General features: G+C 43.3%; 1 protein-coding gene and 1 non-coding gene across 6 annotated transcripts in view; both read left to right on the plus strand.

Annotated features, from left to right (window-relative positions):
- Positions 1–1,079: 1,079 nt before the first annotated feature.
- Positions 1,080–23,123, plus strand: part of PDXDC1 (pyridoxal dependent decarboxylase domain containing 1) — a 52,013-nt gene continuing 29,969 nt past the window's right edge. Inside the window, exons 1-5 of one of the 5 annotated variants that reach the window (XM_042922958.1) lie at positions 1,080–1,171; positions 17,384–17,457; positions 17,989–18,054; positions 20,278–20,358; positions 22,131–22,277. In XM_042922958.1, the coding sequence (XP_042778892.1) occupies positions 17,408–17,457; positions 17,989–18,054; positions 20,278–20,358; positions 22,131–22,277 (344 nt within the window). In that variant the 5' untranslated portion in view covers positions 1,080–1,171; positions 17,384–17,407. Of the gene's footprint in view, positions 1,172–1,394; positions 1,592–1,737; positions 1,975–14,197; positions 15,011–17,383; positions 17,458–17,988; positions 18,055–20,277; positions 20,359–22,130; positions 22,278–23,123 lie in introns of those variants that run through there. The other 4 variants (XM_042922960.1, XM_042922956.1, XM_042922959.1 and 1 more) reach the window with 4 other exon arrangements.
- On the plus strand, positions 20,882–20,951 carry LOC122210405. The gene has a single exon (XR_006198051.1). It is a non-coding gene; the product is annotated as a small nucleolar RNA SNORD45 (small nucleolar RNA).

Raw genomic sequence — 23,123 nt, forward strand, 5'->3', positions numbered from 1 at the left:
ATCTTTCAAAAAATATGAATATTTAATGATATCCTTGCTGATATGTTCAGGGGTGAAATATATCGATGTCTGCAACTTTGAAATGTATCAAAACACAAGACATATTGGTGAACAGACAGATGCTTATGTAATAGAGCAAATATGGGGAATTGTTCATTGTAAAATCTAGAAAGTGGGCATGTGGGTGTTCATTGTACAACTCTTTCAACTTTTTCTAAATGTTTGAAATTTTTCATAAGTCGGAAAAAGTGATTTGCTTAAACAGAGGTACATTCAATGTTGGATCTTGTAAGGCATACATAGACATAAGTCTTTCTTCTGTTTGCAGAACTCTGGGGAATCTGAATAGTTCCCGGGGTACACTCTGAACTGGCACGCAAAGGTTCTTTTGGTAGAAAACAATTTTATTAACATACCTGGGCAATTTACCAAATACAAGTTAGAGAGCGCAAAACATGTAATTACTGCGCTGAAAATTGACCCAGTCATTTACGCAGATTTCAGAAGAGATGCGCACAGAAGAGGAGATAAAAGGAATGGTTTTGTGGTTGTAACGTCATTTTGGTCTTTGCTGAAGTGTTTTCTGACTGCAAACGTGGTACACTAGTCTATTTCAGCATTCCTCAGTAGAAGAATATAATAAGCAAATGTATGCCCTCTCCCATTCCTTAGAAGCACATGATTCTACAGCAGGGCTGGAAGCGGTTACGGAGGCAGTGTGTGTGGTGGACAGACGCTGCGGTCACGGTGCTTGGGTCTGGATCCTACCTAGACTGGCACCGGGATATGGATAACCATCTCTCCATCATACAGCTGTTGTGCCATAAAGTGGAACAGCAGCAGCTGACCTGTTATTATCACCTGCCATATCATAATTATGGCTTGACATAATGAAAGAAGCCGGACCGGTTGTTTCAAAGTCTTTTCCATCTGGAATTCCGCGGTGAAACAAATACCCCAGCTCGCATCAGCACCGCTTTTAAACACCCGCGATCACTTGGGAACCTCATACCTGAACCCCCGCAAACCCCTCGGCACCTAGTAAACTGGCCATCCTGCGCATGTGCGGGGGTGCTCGCTAGCCCCGCCCCTCTGTGGTGCATGGCCTGTTCCATTCCTGAGGGATGTTGACGGTGCGGAAAACTTGGAAGCCTAGGACAGGGAAGTACAGGTGCGTGAGTAGTATTTCCAGCCTCTCAGGGCAAGAGTGGTCACTTGCGGTTATTATATGTTTACCCCGACGCCTGCGACGGGCTTGTGAAAGTTTGCAGCGGCTGCGCCGTGCCTCCCCCCCCCCTCACCTGGGCACGTTAGGGCTGGCCGGCGGGACGGCCAGGTACGGAAGCCTAGAGGGCCCCGCCCACCCCGAGGGGCGCCGCCCCGCCTCCCTGAGACCCGCAGATTTCCCACCCCGCGGCGACGCCTGGCTGCTCCTCCCCGTCTCCGCCCCGCCGGCCGCGGCCGCGGGGGACGTCAGCGCTGCCAGCGTGGAAACCGCGGCGCGGCGCGGGAGGCGGAAGTAGCGCCCGGACCGCGGGGCCTTTATCGGGCTCCGCCGGCCGCCTCAGCGATGGACGCGTCCCTGGAGAAGGTCTGTACTCGGGCTGGGGGGCGGCCCTGCGGCCCGAGGCCTCCGCCTCCGAGGCGACTGTTTCCCGGTCGCGAGCTGCCATTGTGACCGGGGAGGGGCCTGGGGGCTAACTGGCCCTGGCCGAGGGGGCCTGGCCGCGAGGGCGTCCGGCCGGGCGCTCGCCGCTGAGGCCTGGTCACGTCACGGGGCCGGGAATCCTTCGGGTGCCCGTGGGCCGAGAGGGACTGGGCCGGTTCTGCCGGGAGCCCATTGCGGGGGCCGCGGGGCCGACCTTGGGGCCTGCCCGAGCTCGGCTCACCCTTTCGGCTGACGGAGCTAACGACTTGCGGCCCCAGAAGAGCCTGGACAGCAGCCCCGGTTGTTTCAGAGCCGACTGCAAGCCTGTGGGTTTCCTGTGGTCTCCCAAGTTGGGGGGGGGGGGGGGGATTGTTGAAGCAGTGGGTTTTCCAACTTCAGCGTGACTAGGAATCACCTGGGGCCCTTGGTAAACACCCACATTTTCCGCCCTCGGGTGGGGAACCTCGTGGGGGCGGGACGGGGATCTGCTTGTTTAACAAGTTCCCCCACGTGATTCTGGTGCTGTAGTTTGTGAAGACCCCTGAGGTCACGAAGGGGTGGGCCTTCTGCGGATCGTGAATTGCTTTTGGGGATTGCTGCTCTTCCGCAACTTGTGACTCCCCCCTTTTCGTGCCCGGGGGAGACGCTCGCGTCGATCTGAAATCCACTGGTAGCAGCCCTTTCCTCTAGTTTGTCTTGGGGAAGCAGCAGCGTGATGATACGCCTGGCCGATTGCTCTGGCAAGAGAAATGGATTCTAATTGTCCCGGATTTACGGCTTGTAAATGAGAACCAGTGCTTGGATCCCTCTTTGGATACCTATCTGCAGAACCTGACATTTTGCCCGCCCTCAAAGTCCTTCTCCCTCTTCAAGCTTGGGAGTCTGCCTGTGCAGACCCAATTTTTTTTTTTGCACATGTAGAATTCTGGAGCAATGCTAGGGTTTTAAGACTGCTTTATTTTAATTTTGAACCGGTAGCAATAACACTTGGTCATTTTTCAGTGCGGCAGTCCCTGTAGATTTGTTCCCTTGTCACTGGAAAGTTAAAGGGATGATGGTGTCTTCATGGACACACAGTAACGACACCCCGGGTCATTTCTCATAAATTGGGCGGAAGGCAGTCAAGAAGAGAAAAAGATTGTATGTGTTGAGCGTTACATGTTTATTGGGGAGGAATGAAGTCTTTCCAGGCTTTTGATTAGTACAGTGTCTACCTTGTGGTACTGCGAGTTCCAGGCCAGATCAGTGATTCTCAAGCACGGTGCAGTTTTGCTCCCCAGGGGACATTTGGCAGCTTGTCTGGAGACGTTTCTGATTGTCACAACTAGTGGGTAGGCAGGTGCGACTGGTGCCTACTGGGTAGAGGCCAGGGACGCTGCTAAACATCCTGGAGTGCACAGGACAGCCTCCACGGCAGAGAATTCTCTGCTTTAAATGTTAGTAGTGCTGAGCCTGAGAATTCCTGCTCTAGATCATATGTGTGACACCCGTAGCTGAATATAAAATGATGCTAAGATTATCTCTTCAGTGTTGTTTCCTGTCCAGTTTTATAAGACAGGATGGCTCTGTGTCTTTTCAGTTAGAAACCTAGAAACTGGAGTGATCCTTTCTCCAAGAATAGTTTTTTATGGGCAAATCTGCAAAAAAGACTGGGTCGGAATCCTGCTTGAAATACTACTTTTCTGGCATTTGATTAGCAGATTACACTGGTTTCTCCCTGTAAACATTAATGGCTGATAAAAGACCTTAACCTCTCCAACTGAAGATCGGAAAAGGTACTGCAACTCCAGAGTGCTTAAGGCTGGAGCATTCGCAAAAATGGCAGTGATCTTTGAGGAATTCAGAATGTGTGGGCCGGAAGTTTCTGCCTGCCTTAGGCCAGTATGGAAATTCTGAATGTAAGTGTTTCAGAACTAGGACCATGTCTTATTTTTATATTCCCTGAAGCAGTGGAGGGCCTCATACGTAATGAACAGTTTCTGTTCGTGCTAAGAGAGCAGAAAAGAAAAAGAATTCCTATAGTATGAATGTTGAGGATTTTATGTTGAGAAAAACAGTTTGAATCAAAGTAGAAACATTGAATTGCATCCATTATTCCTGTTTCTTTGAGGAATAGACTATTTTGGGTGAAATTCTACGTTGCTAATATAAAAATGAGAACTCTTTGAGCAGTTCTGAATGATCCCATTTAAACCGATCCTTGCATAATTTATACTGGCTACAGAAACCACAACGTTATTTGATTCCCATTCTCTCATTTCAAGTAATCGCTGTCTCTAAAATGTAGTGTGCTATCATCATTTAGGAGAATCAGACCCTGCATTCCCTTTGGTCCAGGTATGATTCTGTAGGCTTGCTTTTTCTTTAGATAATATGTAGGTGGGAGACCTGCGACAACAGGGCTGTGTTCTTGCTTGCTTTTCTCTCTCAGTACTGTCTGTTGTCTCTGAAATTAGTGAGGTCTCAAGAAACCAGATAGGTCAGTTGAAGGGGCAAGGAGTTTAAACTGGAAGAGTAGGTAGGGGAGCCTCAGCCCCCCAATACCGTATGTCCAGCTCATAAGGAACAAGGCCCCTTGCATAGTCGCACAGAGTTTACTTCGGTTAATAGTCAAGTTTAAAAAAAAAAATGCGACAGGAAGGAATTATTCTGATGCTGTAGGTCTTATTAAGTTAACACACCTGCATACATTTTTTTAGCAAAAACTTGCTACTTTTAACTTGTCCCACAGCCCGGACCTTTTTCTGTTGCTTGGAAAAGCTCATTCTTCCTGGGTATTCTGTTTAGACAAAGCGTGCCGCGTTTTATTTGCGTTTACTTTAATTCCCCCCGCCTTGAGTAAACTGAAAGCAGGGTGTCTCGGACTCAGCACTGCTAGCATTGTGGGCTCATTCTCTGTTGGGAGAGGCTGTCCTGTGGAATGTTTATTTTGACAGCATCCCTGGCCTCTACCAGTAGCACGTCCCACAGGGTGGCAGCCAAAGTCTCCGGATGAAGCAGTTGTTCCCTGGGGGCTGGGGGAACTGCCTCTGGTTGAGAACCACTGACTTGGAAGAGTCTGGAGCTGTATGTCCAGCACGGTAGCCGCTAGTCACGTTGGCCTCCTTAAACTTAAATTTAGATTACTTAAAATAAAACGAAAGCTAAAATTCAGTTCCTCAGTCGGCACATTTGACGTGCTCAGTCACAGTGTGGCTTGTGGCTACACTACCTGACTGTCGCTGTAGAACAGTTCCATGACCACAGACCTTTGTGTTGGACAGCGCTCTAGACAGGGGCTCGTTTACTTGTCGTCGGTCTGATGCTTGTCTCTAAAAGAGGCAACTTTGACCCTGGGTCTGATCTAAATAATTAAAAACCCAGCCCATTATTTTTTCTTGTACTCGTTCTGAGCAAAAGTCTCCCCCTCCCCCTTGGACCTGATTTTGGAAAATTCTTTCATCGTACTGTTTGTAAGTTTACAAGGAGCAGTAGGAGCATGACTGGAACATTCCTGGTTATTAGTGATAAATACTACCAGAATCTCTATTCTGTTTTTTGTTTTAAAATCTCACTAAGGAATCCCTGTTAGCCACGTTTGAAATAACTATTTTCTGTGGTCTGATTTTGTAGATCTTACATAGAAAAGGCGACAGGAGAGGAGGATAGCCTGTAATTTTAGTACTCATTTAAAGCTGATCCCTGTATCATCATCATGTGAGGGTTTTGCATACAGGTGCATGATGGCTAAAGTGGTAAATGATTATCAAATGTTGGGTGTCAGGGAAAACATGGTACAGAGTTCCTGATCCTAAAAATTTACGGTCCCGGTGATTTTTGATTATTCAGGATCGTGGAGGTAGTCAGTGCAGAGCTGTAGAGGGTCCCCATTCCAGTGTGGGCTCCACCATATCTAGGATGATGAGTTATAATTATAGATAGGAGTTGCTTGAGTTTAATGTCAGCTGTTTTTACTAAAGCAGTAACCTGGTTTGATTTATAATTTTTATTGAAGGCCAACTATGGTCAGAGCCCAGTGCTGAGAGAAACACAAGGTAAATAAGACACGATCCTCGCAGGAGGTTATGTTCTGGTAGGGGCATACATGTTTATACAAGTCCTTGTATAACAGGGAGGGGTTAAAAAGTATCAAGGAGGGGCACCTGGGTGGCTCAGTCGGTTAAGTGTCCGACTTCAGCTCAGGTCACGATCTCGCCGTCCGTGAGTTCGAGCCCCGCGTCGGGCTCTGGGCTGATGGCTCAGAGCCTGGAGCCTGCTTCCGATTCTGTGTCTCCCTCTCTCTCTGCCCCTCCCCTATTCATGCTCTGTCTCTCTCTGTCTCAGAAATAAATAAAAACATTAAAAAAAAAAAAATAAAGTATCAAGGAAAAAATGGGGAATGCATGAACTTGAGTGACCAGGAAAGATTTCTGTGGAAGAGATTCTTTAGGTAGAATATTTAGTTCAGAATCCTGGCTTTTCTAGAGTGTTTTAAAAATGTAAATAAAATGTGGATGCTTACTTTATTATATGATTGTGCCTCATATTACTCCTGGTAGAACATAAATTAAGGGAAAGGAAATCTTCATATTTTGAAGTTAGACATCACACATATGCTTCCAATCACTTTGAAAATGTCCACAATCTGAAATCGCTCTTTTCTAAGCAATATTCAAAATTAAAATATTATTTTTAATTTATTGTTTAGTTTTTGTTCTTGCAGTCGTTTTTGCCTTCTTAAATGTTAAGTATTTAGTTGCCTTAAAGTTGGATAGTCCTTGAGGTCTAGCCTGGGATCCCATCCACATTTTATTTCTGTGGAAAATGAATTCTGAGTTTCAAATGACTGAGGGAGGAGTATGCTTTTCCAACATAATCTTCTTCCTATATGCAGAAAAGCAGAAACAGCAAAATAAAGCCTTCACTTTAAAATGCAACTCCATGACACCTGAACATTTAGCTACAGTGAGCTTCTCAGGATCCTAGTGAGACCGGACATTATATTAGGTGCAGTCCTATGAAATGTAATTTTGTACATTAAAAACAGTTGAGGAGTGACTGGGTGGCTCAGTCAGGTCATGACCTCATGGTTCATGAGATCAAGCCCCAAGTTCGGATCTGCACTGGCAGAGTTAGGATTCTTTCTTTCCCCCTCTCCCTACCCCTCCCCTGCTTGTGCTCTCTCTCACTCAAACTAAATAAATAAACATTAAAAAAAAAAAAAAAAAGACGGGGGCACCTGGGTGGCTCATTTAGTTAAGCATCTGACTTGAGCTCAGGTCATGATCTCACAGTTGGTGAGTTTGAGTCCTGCGTCAGGTGAGCTCATGCCCTGCTTAGGGTGAGCCCCACTTTGGGTGAGCCCCCTCTTCTCTCTCTCCCCCTCTCTCCCCCTCTCTCCCCCTCTGCCCCCCTCTCCCCCCCTCTCCCCCCTCTCCCCCTCTCCTCCCCTCCCCCCCTCTCTCTCCCTCCCTCCCCCTCCCTCCCTCCCTCTCTCTCTCTCCTCTTCTCTCCGTCCCTCCTTCTCCCTCTTTCCTTCCCTCTTTATCTCTGCCCTCATGGGATTCTCTCTCTCTCCCCCCAATCCTTGGTCACTTGCGCCCTCTCTCAAATAAATTAAATTAATTAATATATTTAAAAAACAGTTGAATGTTGGCAGTTTCACACAGTTCAACCTGGAAAGTCCAAAGACAGATACAAAGGCTTCAGAATCGATGGGTTCCTTAAGAAGATAAGGCCAGCAACATTAATTCTACAAACTTCCAATTCAGTGTAGGACAGAGTGACATTGATGAGGATAATGGGTACCTTTATCTTTCTGATTCCATCCCCAACAAGTTCTAGGAAAGACTCCCAATAAGAAGCATATCTCAGTGAAAGATTTACATTTTCCAGTGACTATAGCATGCTTTCCTTTAAGCAGTTTTCTTGTGTTCTAGAATAAGTGTGTGATTCCAGATAAACTAGTAAACGTTACAGAAATAGAGCTTGGCTGGTATGCGGTGTTCTTCCATCTGTGTAGTTGTTAGGAAGTATTTATTCATGATACAAAGTCTGAGTGAATCGATTCTTCAGAGTAGCGGTCCCTGGGAATACAGTTTTTGAAACTTAGACTTGGACCCCTAGCATTCCCAGCATAGATCTTCAGGCGAGTGATCTGAATGCTCTGTTTTTGTTTTTGTGTTTTAACCCTCATATTGCATACTTCTGTGACAGGTTTGATCTGAAGTTACTAAGGCTGCCTCCTTGTCTCCACCAGGTTTTTACCTCTCAGTCGTGTATTTTTGCCCCTTCTTCTTCCCGTATGTTCTTTTCTGCTTCTCTTCTTGATGAATTAGTAAGATTAAGTATTAATGCCCTATGCAATATTTGCATGTCCTTCTTCAACCGGGAATATTATGCTACTTCATGAGCCAGTAATTGCAGTGTATCTTCATGTTCTCCCACACACACTCAAGCAGAGAGTCCGTGATAGTTAAAAATGAGATTTTCCAGGGGTATCCAGTTCTTAGAAGACAGACGGTAGTGCCTAGTTCTTAATGAAAAGCTTTTCTTTAAAAATCAGGCACAAGCATTTACAGATGTAGAAATTGAGGTTACAAAAAGGTAAGCCAGGTTTGCGGGGCACTCTCTCAACTTCCCAGAAGATCCCTGTCATTTTCTCTTGACATTGACGTGAGAGGAGCAGGTGCTGCTGTGTTCTGGGTGCTTCTCAGAAATGTGTTGCATTTGGGGTACTTGAGGAACTGGTGCTGGGTGGCAGGCACTGTTTCTGTTTTCACTGGGGAGGAAAATCAATGATTTTGAGAGAGTTGACAGTTGCACGATTATCACTCTCTGGGATTAACATTGTTTAGGAAGATGTGGAAGGCCACAGTCGTTGGTATGTAAGAAACACAGCATTTTGAAGGTTTCTCTGGTCGCTGTGATCTGTTGGAGAAAGGTGGTGATTTTTATGTCTAATGCGTGTGTTGTAAATCGGCATTTGATGACGCCACAGTCTTCTGTCCAATATGAGCAGCTGGTGCTCTCGTGTGTCTCAGTTTTTCTTTGTTAATAACTCTGGTTATGAATGTTCCTCCCCTGAAAAAATTAATGAAACTACAGTATCGTTTACTTGTATTGATGAATGTTGTGATGTATACGTTTTAAAATTATGTTAGACTGCCTTTTTCCCTCTTTATGGGGGCTTCTCTGTGTTTCCCAAATAGCAGTTATTTGTATACCATTTTTGAATTTTGCCACTGCACTATACCACTCGCACTATTATTTGCTTACTATTTCTTTTAAGTTGAGTTTAAATCCACTCACCTACCTTTTTTAAATTGAAGGACAGTTTATATGCAGTAAAATTACCCACTTTAATGCTACAGTTTGAGTTTTGGCAGTTGTATACCGAGATATAACCGTCAGCATCATCAAGATACAGGACATTTGCATCTCCCTGAGAAGTTCCCTTGTGCCTCTTTACAGTGGATCCCAGATCTGTTTTTTGTTCGCATAATCTGCCCCCACTTTATTTTTAACTTAGATTTTGCTAAGCAGTGGGGTCTGTGAATTCAGTTTGAGGTCTTATTTTTTCCCCTAATTCACATGAAAATAAAGATATAATTTTGGTGTCACACTTGGTTCAACTAAAGAAAGTGTATACAAGAGCTTGTTTAAGCATGCTTGAAAGCCGAGAACATTAAAAAAATTTTTTTTTAACTCTTTATTTATTTTGAGAGAGACATGAGTAGGGGATGGGGCAGAGAGAGAGGGAGACAGAGAGAATCCCAAGCCGGCTCTGCACTGCCAGCTCAGAGCCCAGTGCGGGGCTCAAACTCACTAAACTGTGAGATCATGACCTGAACCAAAACCAAGAGTCGGAAGCTTAACCAACTGAGCCACCCAAGAACCCTGAAAGCTGAGAACATTTTAAAAGTGACTGTAGAGCAATAGTTCCCAAATTTTATGCCCTAAGATTATTATTTTTCTACTGCAGTTTCTACTTTCGAAAGGTTGTTATAAACAACTTTATAGTAAGTAATCTTTATTAACAAACGATTGTTTATCTGATTGTTTCTAATTGCCAACATCCATACAGCACGTTGCATCCTGCAGGTGGGGTGTCAAATCAGTGTCTCAGGTCATGACCAGAAGTTGTTGAAAAATGAAATCGAACAAAATGATAAATAGAATGTATTCCACATAAGGGTAGGATGCTACTTCATACAGTGCTATTTCATACTGAGTTGATAGAATTCTAGCCAAAAGCAAAAATAAGTGATTTTTTTCATTAATCTGTGCAGCCCTATTCCAGATGAATTTAGAATTTCCTACTAGCTTTTTGAAAACTCAAGAATTACTCCCCGACTTCCTTTACTATTTTCTCTTGCATTTGACTCTTGACATTTTTCCTTTAACGTTTAAGTTGTGAGAACTTCAATTGGCGATATTTGTGAACATTACAAGTGTGTTATTTCTTCTTCTGATAGTGACAGGATATTTTAATACTTCACACTGACTGAAAGTGATGAAAATCACCTAGTATAAAAATGGCTCTCAAAAATGCTTCTAAAATGATGAACGGTGGGTCCCGTTTTACACAATGAGCTGTTTCAGTTCCGTGACAATCACCATACAAACAATTGAGTGGTTCTTCTTAGGAGCCTTGAAATTGCATTAAGCCCTACCACGCATCTATGTTCGATGTAATTGAAGCAAAAATAATGAGCCCACTTCATTACACAGCAGAATCAGCCGTAGCAGAAATGTAATTCGTAAATGTACAGGCTACTGACTAGCAGTCTAATAGCTGTCTCTTAATCCTCAGTAATGAGTATTTAGGTTTCCTGATTAGGTATGCACGCTCTGTAAATGCTTCGTTGCTCTGTTTTGGTTTGTTTTTTTTAATAGTAGGACTGCTGCGAGCGTCTAAGGCTGAGCGACCCAGGGTGAGAGGAGACTGTACGAGTCCAAGCTCAGATGTCTGAGTTGGCCACCACTCCCTTTCCTAGAAAAGCATTTTTTTTTTTTTTTACATTTATATTTGAGAGACAGTGAGACAAAGTGAGAGAGAGGGAGACACAGCATCCGAAGCAGGCTCCAGGCTCTGAGCTGTCAGTACAGAGCCCGACACGGGGCTCGAACCCACAGACCGTGAGATTATGACCTGAGCCGAAGTTGGACACTCAACTGACTGAGCCACCCAGGCGTCCCTGGAAAAGCATCTTAAAACACTACATTCATATGTGCTGTTACCTGGACTGTCTCTTAAGGTCAGAAGGAAAGACAATGGAAAGGAAGCAGACTAAAGACCCCTGGCCTCAAAAGGGGGGATGATTGGAATCTCTTGGTGATTTTATTAACAGAGGGACCTTTTTCCAGTTGTTTCTGGAAACAACTTCTGGGAAAAGATTTTTAGTCAGGTCACTTGACCCAAGATCTAAATGAGGGAGAATGTATTCAGGTGTGTTTAGAGGCAGGCAAAGAAACCTGTTGTCCCAATACCTGCACTTCAGGGGCACTACTTGCAAATTTTATGTTGTCTTTGATTTTACCTTATAACTCAAACAGCCATGGCCACAAACATTTGCGTGGGCTCCACTATGTGGAGCGATGGTGTGAGCGTTTTGGTGAACGTTTTAGTGAAGGCCTGGTTTGCCCGGACTGTTTCAGCTCATCATACCTGTTGTCATGGCTTAATTTAAGCTAATAGTGCTTCCTTTCACTCTTGAAAATGCCCTGGTTTGGATGCTGAGTTTTGGGTCATGTCGTTGAGACTGTGAAATCTTACCAATAGGGAGAGTCTTCTGATACACTTTTTATCTAGGTGAAAACATTAATCACACAAGGATCATCTTTAAGATGCCTTAAGAGGCCTTAGCTCTAATTATGACTTTTGAGTTCAAGGCTTTCTCCAAGTGTGAGTTGGTTTGTTTACTTATTTGATAAAATTGAGAGGTAGTATTGCCTAGTGGTTAAGAGCACTGGTTCTGGGATAGTACAGGCCCTAAAGCATATGATCTGTGCCTTTGGGTTAGTCAAGAAGTGATGCATTTAGAGTGGTAAGTTAGCGTAATGCCTGGAATATAGTAAGCAGTCTGTTAACTGTTAGTAATTATTAAGGATCACAGATCTTATTGAGCCCTTTTTCTGTGCTAGACCCTGTGCTTGGGGCTAAGGAATTAAAAAAAAAAAAGGACATTCTTCCTAGGAACTTTACACAGAATGCTGTCTTTTCCCTCTCTCCAGATCCTGAAATAATCTCCATCCAGATGCCAAATAATAAATATTTTTATACAACTCAGTGTTTCTCTCATGTAGGTTTGTGTCTGTCTGATGCCTTGCTGTTGTTTATTAACATTTACCACCCAACTGCCGCGTCTGGCACTGTAATAGGTCTTGAGGGTGTGAAATGTTAGTAAGATAATCATGGCTGCTCTCACTAGAAGCGTATGGAGGCATGGTTTTTAGTTTTAAGGAACCAGTTAACAAATACATGTTTTTCTCAGCGCATTCCTTGCCTGACAGAGCGTAATATTAACCCTAGTTAACACAACAAGCACATGAGGGTTTGTGGAATTGGGGTCACATATTCACATTTAATTTACTGGAGCATTACTGTGTTTTTGACCCACCCACTTCTCGCCACCTGCTCCACCCCCAACTTCACTTCCTAAAAGAGAGGAGAAGCCAGAACAATTTAAATGTAAGCCATGCCTCAAGGGAATTAAGAGCAAAAATGAACTATTGGGACCTCATCAAGGTAGAAAGCTTCTGCACTGCAAAGGAAACAATGAACAAAACTAAAAGGCAACCGACAGAATGGGAAAAGATATTTGTACGTTACATATTGGATAAAGGGCTAGTATCCAAAATCTATAAAGAGCTCACCAAACTCCACACCCGAAAAACAAATAACCCAGTGAAGAAATGGGCAGAAAACATGAATAGACACTTTGCCAAAGAAGACATCTAGATGGCCAACAGACACATGAAAAGATGCTCAACATCGCTCCGCATCAGGGAGCTACAAATCAAAACCACACTGAGATAACCACCTCACGCCTGTCAGAGTGGCTAAAATGAACAAATCAGGGGACTATAGATGCTGGCGAGGGTGTGGAGAAACAGGAACCCTCTTGCACTGTTGGTGGCAATGCAAACTGGTACAGCCGCTCTGGAAAACAGCATGGAGATTCCTCAAAAAATTAAAAATAGAACTACCCTACGACCCAGCAATGGCACTACTAGGAATTTTCCAAGGGATACAGGAGTGCTGATGCATAGGGGCACATGCGCCCCAATGTTTATAGCAGCACTTTCAACAATAGCCAAATTATGGAAAGAGCCTAAGTGTCCCATCAACTGACGAATGGATACAGAAGATGTGGTTTATATATTCAATGGAATACTACTTGGCACTGAGAAAGAATGCAGTCCTGCCATTTGCAGCAACATGGATGGGACTGGAGGGTATTATGCTGAGTGAAATAAGCCAGGTAGAGAAAGACAGATACCATATGTTTTCACTCATATGTGGATCTGGAGAAACTTAACAGAAGACCAAAGGGGAGGGGAAGGGGAAAAAAAAGTTACAGAGAGGGTAGGAAACAAACCATAAGAAACTCAAATACTGAGAACAAACTGAGGGATGATGGGGGTGGGGGAGAGGGGAATGTGGGTGATGCGCATCAGGGAGGGCACCCGTTGGGCTGAGCCCTGGGCGTTGTATGGAAACCAATGACAAGAAATTATATTAAAATAAATAAATAAATGCAGGCCATTCCTCTCAATGAGCATGTGCTCTGTGCAGAGAAAGACTCACACGGGAGAGCGTAAAGCTGTATTTCCCCCCCACCTTTCACCGTGTAAACATCTCACTATCACATGTGACTTCTGTGTTTAAAATAAATATTGTTCATAAGTAGTGAATTCTAAACTAAGTCAACTATTTTGTCTACTCTTAACTGAAAAATGTGTTCCAATCCTATAGGAACATTAGCTGTGTTGCTCTTAGAGCCTGTATGTTGATGCTCTTTATGCTGGGGCTTCCTAAGGGGTTTCAGAGGTAACATGACAGTCCGAGAATGAAGCTGACTGGAGACCTTTTGTCCTACAAAAGCAATCAAAATTAGTAAGAGTCTGAATCACTGCCTTCAGGAAGCTTATCATCTAATTGGAGAAAATACCTGTACTGGAAGGATCATCTCTAAAACAAGTCACAGTAGAGGATGTAAGGAATCATAAGCAGCAATTGCATGTTAGAATGGCCCCAGTTTCAAGGGTTGTGCTCCATTGTCCCCATAAATAAATACAATTGTGTTTGTCAAGCAACAGGTTCAGCTTATTTGGCCTAGAAAAAATGGGATTGATATCTTTTTTTTTTTTTTTTTTTTTTTTTTTAAGAAAGCATGCACAAGCAGGGGAGGAGGCAAAGGGAGGAAGAGAGAGAATCCCAAGCAGCCTCCATGCTCAGCATGGACCCTGATGTGGGGCTCAGTCCCATAACCCTGGGATTGACCTGAGCAGAAATCAAGAGTCAGACACTCAATTGACTGAGCCACCCAGGTGCCCCGTATTGATACCTCTAAAGAGAATATGAGAGAGTGAAATGGCTTTATCCATAACAGTTTCTTGGAAGTACTGAATTGTGATTTAATAGCTGGAGAGAGAAAAGGCAGAAAGGCATTTCAGACATGGCAAGTGTTAAAAGCATGAAACATCGAGGTGTGGTTGATCAAGCAAAACTGTTTGTCTTTTCCTTTGGCCAAATGATTGGGGACACACTGGAGTGTCACAGGAGGTGAGAATAATAAGGAACGTGGCTGTAGACTGAGGAGTTAAGATAAATTCTCCAGACCATTATCTGTTCCTCGTATCCCACTCATGATCATTGACTGAGAACACTGAGACCATTTTAGATGGCATTCTAACCCATCTCATGGTTACATTTAAATTGTGGAGTTGCTTGTAAACACCATTTTTAGAATGATTTTTCTGTCTTGTGTAAAAATCATATTGGACATGGCTACATGCTTATTTTTGTAATCCCTTTTGGGAGTCACTGTGATGTAATAGAAAAGGAGCCAGGAAACCCGGGGTCTGGCACCACTCCACCATCTGTCAGCTCTGTGACCTTAGGCCACTCGCTTCACCTCTCTGAGTCTTAGTCCTCACTTATAAAATGGCAGACTGGACCTTTACATGTTATACTTTCTTTGCTTTCTTTTCATTAATTTTCTTCTTGTTGTTATGAAACGGATCTGATCTCCTTAATGGAGGGTTGGGAGCTGAAAGCCCCACCTGCCTACCCATCCGCACTTTTCCAGAGTTCTTCCCAAGAGTCCTAAGACTCAGAAGAACACAAGTGGAGAATCCCTGGACCACATCCCTAAGGTCTCTTCTAGAATGAACATTTTCTATACTTACATTGATAGACTGAGTATAATCTCTTTTTTTAAAGATATTTTTTAATGTTTATTTTGAGAGACAGAGCATGAGTGGGGGAGGGGCAGAGAGAGGAGACACAGAATCCGAGGCAGGCTCCAGGCTCTGAGCTGTCAGCACAGAGCCCGATGTGGGGCTCGAACCCACAGACTGCGAGGTCATGACCTGAGCTGAAGTCAGACGCTCAACCGACTGAGCCACCCAGGTGCCCCTGAGTAGAATTTCTTAAAAACAATTTTGAGGAGATACTGCAGTACTAACTGTAATACAGCCTATTGTACATTTACTCCATATAATATTAGGTGCAGTAGGAAATATGAAGAGAACAGAGCATAAATACACTTGGCATACACTTAAGTAAGAGGGGAACAGAAGAGAGAGAGAGCCTCTGTAACTGTTTATAACCCAACTCATATAGACATTCAAGACAACGAATTTGTCTGCTTTAAGATTGCTAGGGAGATTAAGAAAAAAGAAAAGAAAATGAGTTTGCGTGTTTAATTTTGTAAGATTTAAGAAATTTTTTATTTAGAGGTGCCTAGGTCGCTCGGTTGAGCGTCCAGCTTCGGCTCAGGGCACGATCTCACGGCTCGTGGGTTCAAGCCCCACATTGGACTCTGTGCTGACAGCTCGGAGCCTGGAGCCTGCTTCAGATTCTGTGTTTTCCTCTCTCTCTCTCTGCCCCTGACCTGCTCATGTTCTGTCTCTGTCTCTCTCAAAACTAAACCTTAAAAAGAAGAATTGAAAAATATTTTTAAATTTATTTTTTGAATGTGAGATAGTAGGACACTTGGTAATAAATCCAAAAAGAACATAAAGGGGCACCCTACTGTTGATTTTGGCTCAGGTCATGATCCCATGAACCCATGAGATGATCTCACGGGTTCGTGGGATCAAGCCCCCCATTGAGCTCTACAGTGACAGTGTGGAGGCTGCTTGGGATTCTCTCTCTGCGCCTCTCTCTCTCTCTCTCAAAATAAATGAACATTTAAAAAATGTTATTTCAAAAAATCAAAAGGAAATGAGCTGAAAAGACTCCTGATACGATGATGGCTGTCCTTCCAGAAGCTCCCTTCTCTGGAGGCAGTCACTATGACCAGCTGGGTAAGCTTCCAGAGTGTATGGAATCACTCCCAGATTTCTGAGAGTATTTATTTCCTGTGACTACTCTGACAAATTAGCACAAACTGGGTGGCTTAGGACAACAGAAATGTATTTTCCCACAGTCCTGGAGGCCAGAAGTTTGAAAGCTGTATCACTGGGCTGAAATCAAGGTGTTGGCAAGGGCTGCACTCCCTCCAGAGGTTCTTGGGGACAGTCCTTCCCCTTCTTGAGCCAGTATGTTGCCAGCCAGCCCTGATTCCTTGGTTTGTGGCCCCATCACTCCAATTTTTGAGGCCAGCACCTCACATCTCCCTCTGCTCTGTCTTCACACAGCCTGCGTGCTTGTGTGTGTGTGTGTGTGTGTGTGTGTGTGTGTGTGTGTGTGTGTGTGTTATGTAGTCTCCCTCTACTTCTCTCGTCTGCGTATATGTGACTGCGTTTAGAGCTCACCTGGACAAATACTGGGTAATCTTACTATCTCAAGATCCTCAACTTAATCACTTCTGTAAAGACTCTGCCACATAAGGTAACATTCACAAGTCCCAGGGATTACAATGTGAATATCTTCGGGGGGGGGGGGGGTGGGCATTTTTCAGCCTACTACAACAGTAAAACAAGTAGCATACTGTACAGACTTTTCTGGACCTCGCTTCTAAGTGTAAAACTGGAATAACCTAACGTTAATTCACTACCAGTTAAGTGATTGTAATCCATAGAGTGGAATACGGTGTTATTACTAGGAATGAGGTGGATATACTACTGATATGGAACCATATTCACTGTAAAGTAAAAGCAAGTTGCAGGAGTACATATGAGTTAGGTGAGAACTTGGAAAGATACATGTCAAACTTGAGTGGCATCCCTTAGGGAGTAGACTTTTTAATGTTATGTTTGTACTTTGGAATTTATTTTTTTTTAAGGTTTGTTTTATTTATTTTGGGGGAGGGGGGCAGAGCGAGAGGATCCCAAGCAGGGCTAGAACCCATGAACTGTGAGATCATGACCTGAGCCAAAATCAAGAGTCGGATGCTTCACCGACTGAGCCACCCAGGCGCCCCGTACTTTGGAATTTTTTAATCACATGTACTTTACAGTAAATCTGTGTGTTTTATATTAAATCCAGAAGAAAATGGACTTGAATTTAATTTTTCTGCATGGATTATGTTGCAGAAATAATACAGGATTATCCCGGTTTTAACCTTTTTTTGACTTCGCCAGATAGCAGACCCTACACTGGCTGAGATGGGGAAGAACTTGAAGGAGGCCATGAAGATGTTGGAGCACAGTCAGAGGTGAGCGTGGGGCGTCAGTGACCCTAGGAAACGTGCTCAGCCTGTTGTGAAGCTGGTGGCACTGGTTTCCTGCCGGTAAAAACTCCTCTCGGTTTCAGAATGTCACGCGTAGTTGAGCTTCACCTGACTGGAAAGACGGTGTTTGTCTTGGGTAGAAGGTACTTTGTAATGAAAGGATTTTGAAATTCAGGGGCAGGACTTAGCATTTTCAGTTCTGCCTCTTAAAGAGTTTTATTTACTTAATATATTGATTTGAATCTATAAATACTTTTTACTGTATATTTATATCCTAGAGGGCATCGGCTAACCAAGAAATGGGTTAAAAAGTGTCATTTTTTTCATGTTCTTTTCCTGAGATTCAGCCTGTACCCCCAACTGGGGGCTAGGGTGATAGGGGTAGGAGAAGAGATGTGATAAGTGTGTTTCAAATCCTGTATCAGTTACCAAGAGGTTACAGGCAGCATTGTCACCTGTTGGCCTGTTCAGATGTTAGCAATTTGGTGACATAGTTTTTTATTTCCTTTAAATTAGAAGAACAGAGGAGGAAAATGGAAAGAAGCTGGTATCAGGAGATATTCCGGGGCCACTCCAAGGCAGGTAGGTGGCAGTGAAGGTGCCTACTTTTAGTTAGGGTATGTGTTTTCTTTAAACCAAGATTTTACAAAACATTGTTGATTTATAATTTTAGTTGTGATAAGCACAGAGCAAATTGAGAGTCCTGTGCAGTGTAACACCAGGAAAACAGACTGCCATTGGTTGGTTGGTGAGAAATCTACCTGCTTCTTCCCCTTTCCCATTCAGGATCTAATTTAATTTAATTTCCCATTCAGAATTAACAACCTCATGACTCAAAAGTGAATGCACAAGTTTGTAACTATAACTCGACTATCATACTTCGTTCCTCCTTGAAACCCATTATCTATTCAGTAGACTGAGCTTTGTGGTGAGAGATACTTTAATTTGATAAGAGTTATTATTTGTATAATAAAGTAAAATGAAAATGTCAACTTTGATCATTTGTTGGCAGAGTGATTTCTTTTTTTGGCAGCTAAAACCAATCTGTCAAGCGTGTGTGGTTTAAGCTAGCAGGGAAAATAACAGGAAAAATAAGTAGCCGTGTAACTAGGATTTTCACAGGATGTTAGCACTCACTGTGGGCTTAAAGTCCCAGCCCCACTTCCCTCAAACAAGCTTGTTTCTTCTGTTGTTTTATAACCAGGAAACTGCACATAGGTAAACAGTACAACTCCCTTAAATTGTCCTTTGACCTGAGTATGAATATATACGAGGTTGCAAAAGGAAAGTATGGAGGAAAGACACAATGTGTCATTAGGTGTCCTATCTGACACACCCAGATACTAATATTTTGAGACAGGTGCTCCTGTTGGTTGCCTGAATGGTGCCGATTTGAAGCCCTCTAGCTGTAAGGTAGGTTCTGCAGCTGAGAGTGGGAGCCAAATCCTGTCAGTCCTCTCCACCCAGAGCTGTGGATGGGAATGAAAGTGTTCTATTAAGCCCACAGAAGTTTCCCTAGAAGAGATACTACCAGGAACATCTGTAATGCTCCAAATGGGAGGGCATTAAAGCCACAGGTCAGGAGCTTTCACACTTAATATAATAATGCCAACGTCTGAGATAGCGCTTGGCTAGGCACAGCATTAAACGTTTTTCATGCACTGATTGCATCCTCACAGTTCCGTAATGTAGGGTCTGAGGGAGTTCAACGGCTTGCTCAAGGTCACTTGGTGGGCCCCCACTCCCCACACAGTGTCCGAGGACCAGAGCCCCTGTCACATGAGGGTCAGCACCTTGGGGAGGATTGGTTTTGGCCTTGTTTTGGCGGTGCTTTTGAAAAAGACAACTTGGTATTAGTTCTCACTGCTTGGTCCAGTCCCATTAATGGAATGATAATGTCTTTTCATTAGAGTTACTGCAAGTCGCCTTGCCATTGCTTTACTACTTTAGCCATTGACGTTCTTCGCATTAGCTTTCAGACAGTCACGTAATAAGCACTTAATGTCATATCTGGGAAGTAAACCTGTTTATACTGTAAGCAGATCTCAGATCTCTAGTTTCCCTGCTTGAGGAAGAGGTAATAAATGATGTTTGCGTTACATGTTTCAGTCGGTTAGAACAGACAGGACCCCTGCCTGGAAGAAAACTAGCCATACCAGTGGCATTGGAGTATGGTTGCTGCTTTTGTGACCTTCCAGCATCTCAAAAGGACTATTTTGGTTCCTATAACATGCTTTTTTTTTTTTTTTTTTTTTTTTTTTTTTTAATTTTTTTTTTCAACGTTTTTTATTTATTTTTGGGACAGAGAGAGACAGAGCATGAACGGGGGAGGGGCAGAGAGAGAGGGAGCCACAGAATCGGAAACAGGCTCCGAGCCATCAGCCCAGAGCCCGACGCGGGGCTCAAACTCACATACCGCGAGATCGTGACCTGGCTGAAGTCGGACGCTTAACCGACTGCGCCACCCAGGCGCCCCCCTATAACATGCTTTTTAAATACTCTTCTTGGATTCGAATGAACAGGTAGACAAATATTGCTAATGTAATCCTGGTGAAATTTTCAGAACTCAGTCTCCTATTTGGATAGTAGATTTAAATAGCTGGTTATATTGAGAATTCAGTTAATATGAGGTTTGTTTTTAAAAGCTGTATCCTGTATCTCCAACACGTTCTTTCTCCTCTAGCTACTCAATTAAAAAACAAAACAGAAAACACAACTTACCACAGCTTGTTTAAATGAGGGAAATAGAGTGGTGGGGATGTGAGCTATTTCCACCTGTCTGTCAACTCTCTTTTGATTCTGCAGTGGACAAGATATGGTGAGCATCCTCCAGCTAGTTCAGAATCTGATGCACGGAGAGGAAGAGGAGGAGTCCCAGAGCCCCCGGTAATGGACCCCAGTTGGCAGCTTCTCTCTGAAAGTATATGTGACCTTGACTTTGATAGTGACTGCATTCTGACCAGTTGCTGAAATAGCTGTGCTTCATTCACAGTCACACATGATATTAAAACAGTGTCCGTTTTTTCTCTTCTCGGCGAGACATTTCTTATACGTTGGGTAATATATTTCGTAAAAGGAAGGCATTTACGAAAACGAAATCCTGTAGCTTATATGGCATCGTTTCTCAGAGAGGGACTGGCGGAGGGACCAAAGAATAACTGCTGTGTGCGTTTCTGCTTCCGGTTGCTTCTGCTGACGTGCTGCGGCTTCTGACCGCTAACAGGTGCCACAGCTCAATCTGTTGGTGGCAGGGCCCTGTTGTCTGTGAAACCTCCGTTTATTTTTTTTCATCTAGCTTAGCTCCCTATTTAGTTTCATGTTTAATTGTTTTAAATTTAATTTTTTTAGAGTAAGTCATTCTCCGTTTTCAAATATCAGAAGCTACAAAGAGTACAGAAAGGCAGTTTTCAGTCAGCGATGTGACGACACGTATTAGCCGAATCCAGAGTTGATGTAAATTCTAAAATGACAGTGACCTTGAATGAAAAGGGGGTATTTCCTTCGTACTCTTCCTCCCCAGCTTCTTGTTCTCCTTAGAGACAGCGGCGTTGCCAGCTTCTGTGTACTCTTCAGAGATACTCTGTGTGTACGTATACACAAGCCGAGTGTCTGCACTCCCTCCAGTACGTAAACGTCGTTTGGTGTTGTGCACCTTGCTTTCGTCATCTGTGTCTCGGGGTTCACTGTATATCAGTGCACGAGGAGCACTCTCCTGGAAGAGCTGCTTCGTTTTACTTTGGATGAGTGAACGGTGTTTTATGTAACTAGTCGCCTGTTCATGTTCCCTGTTGCAAACATTGCTGCAGCCGGTGACTTTGTACGTGTGTCATTTATCGTACCAGCAAGTGTTTCTGGAGATGAAAGTCCTGAAAGTGGGATTTCTGGGCCAGGTAGGCTGTGTGTCTGTAATTTGGATAGCTCCTGCCGAGTGTCCCTCCATGGAATTAGGCCAGGTTACAGTCCCACCAGCAGTACGTGAGAATAGCTCTTTCCCCACACCTTTGCCTGCAAGGCTGTTTGTAGACTTAAGGACCATTGCCAGTCTGCAAGGTGAGAAATGGTATTTCAGCATAATTTGAGTTTGCATTTTTCTCATGAATCAGGTTAAGTGGCTTTTTTTATATGTTTTAAAAACCATTTATATTTCCTTTGCTATGAACTATCTCCTTTGCCCAGTATCCTAATTTTTTTGGTCTTTTTCTTACTGATTTACAGTTACTTTTTATAAGGGACGGTATTCCATCCATTTTAATGATACATAAAACATACCTGGTTCCCTTGAATTTGCTGTACTGTTTTAAGTAGCTGTTGAATGCAGGGAATTGACTTCATCTAATGATTCTTTAAAAAAATTAATTTCTGCACATTTTGTCTCAGCTCTACACGCGTTCTTATAGCAGGCATTTGTTTTTTTAAAAAATGGGGGATAAAACTATTCACAGTTTGTATATGTAGTAGATATTCAATAAAATCTTCCTTAGATCATCATTACTTTTTACGCATTGAATTTTCTAAACTTATCTGGATTTCTGCCTTCTAGGCCATTAGGTGGATTTCAAGTCTGACAGATTTCTGTAGAAATGCCGTATCTCTAGGTTTTGTCTTACTCCTTTATTCGTATTTTGACTAACACTTTTTAATATGATTTTGATTAACAGAATCCAGAATATTGGAGAACAAGGTCATATAGCTTTGTTGGGGCATAGTCTGGGAGCTTATATTTCAACTCTGGACAAAGAGAAGCTTAGAAAACTCACAACTAGGATACTGTCAGACACTACTTTATGGCTGTGCAGGATTTTCAGGTAAGGACATATATGAGTTGGGTACAGACTGTTTCCTGGAGCTCTGCTGCCTGAGTTCATGTAGGCCTTTTCCCCTCCCTCTTGGAAGGCTTGCATTTAAAAAAAAAAAAAAAAAAAAAATCTATGTGCCTCAGTTTCCCCAGCTGTTAAATGGGGGTAACGTCAGTATCTGTTTTATGGCATGGTTAGGAGGAATAAATGAGTGAACTAGCTTATGTCAAAAGCCGAGAACATAAGCACATACATTTTGGATAATGTCAGCAGTTACTTATTTTTATTTTTAGGATTCCTACTTGCCACTTGTCTATAGAAGGAAGAGCAGGAAAGTGGTCGCAGGTATTTTTAATCAAAGGATTAGCTTCTCCTTTAGTAGAAGGAAAATGCTGCCATGAGGAAGTTGAGTATGTGTTATGAAATTGAACGCTTTATGCTGTGCGAAATATCACGCTTTATGCTGTGATAATGTTGGCATTATTAAGGAGTTATAGCACATAAGGATTCAGTAGAAGACACAGGACCAGTGGTATTTTGGGGTTTATGCTGTTGCTTTTTTTTTTTAATGTTTGTTTATTTTTGGAGGGGAGAAGGGAGAGGGGGAACGGGCAGAAAGAGGGAGACACAGGATCCAAAGTGGGGCTTGAACCTCACAAACCGTGAGATCACGACCTGAGCCGAAGTCGGGTGCTTAACCGACTGAGCCACCCAGGTGCCACTATGCTGTTGCTTTTAAGGAAAAGGAATGTTTGCCTAACACTGGAAAATTTAACTTGACAGACTCCCTTTCAGATGTTGGAAAACAGCTTGGCCAAGCAAGAGTTTAAGTTTGCCTAACTGAATCGCAAAGGA

The sequence above is a fragment of the Panthera leo genome, chromosome E3 (assembly GCF_018350215.1).
Source record: "Panthera leo isolate Ple1 chromosome E3, P.leo_Ple1_pat1.1, whole genome shotgun sequence".
In the NCBI taxonomy this organism is placed as follows: domain Eukaryota; kingdom Metazoa; phylum Chordata; class Mammalia; order Carnivora; family Felidae; genus Panthera; species Panthera leo.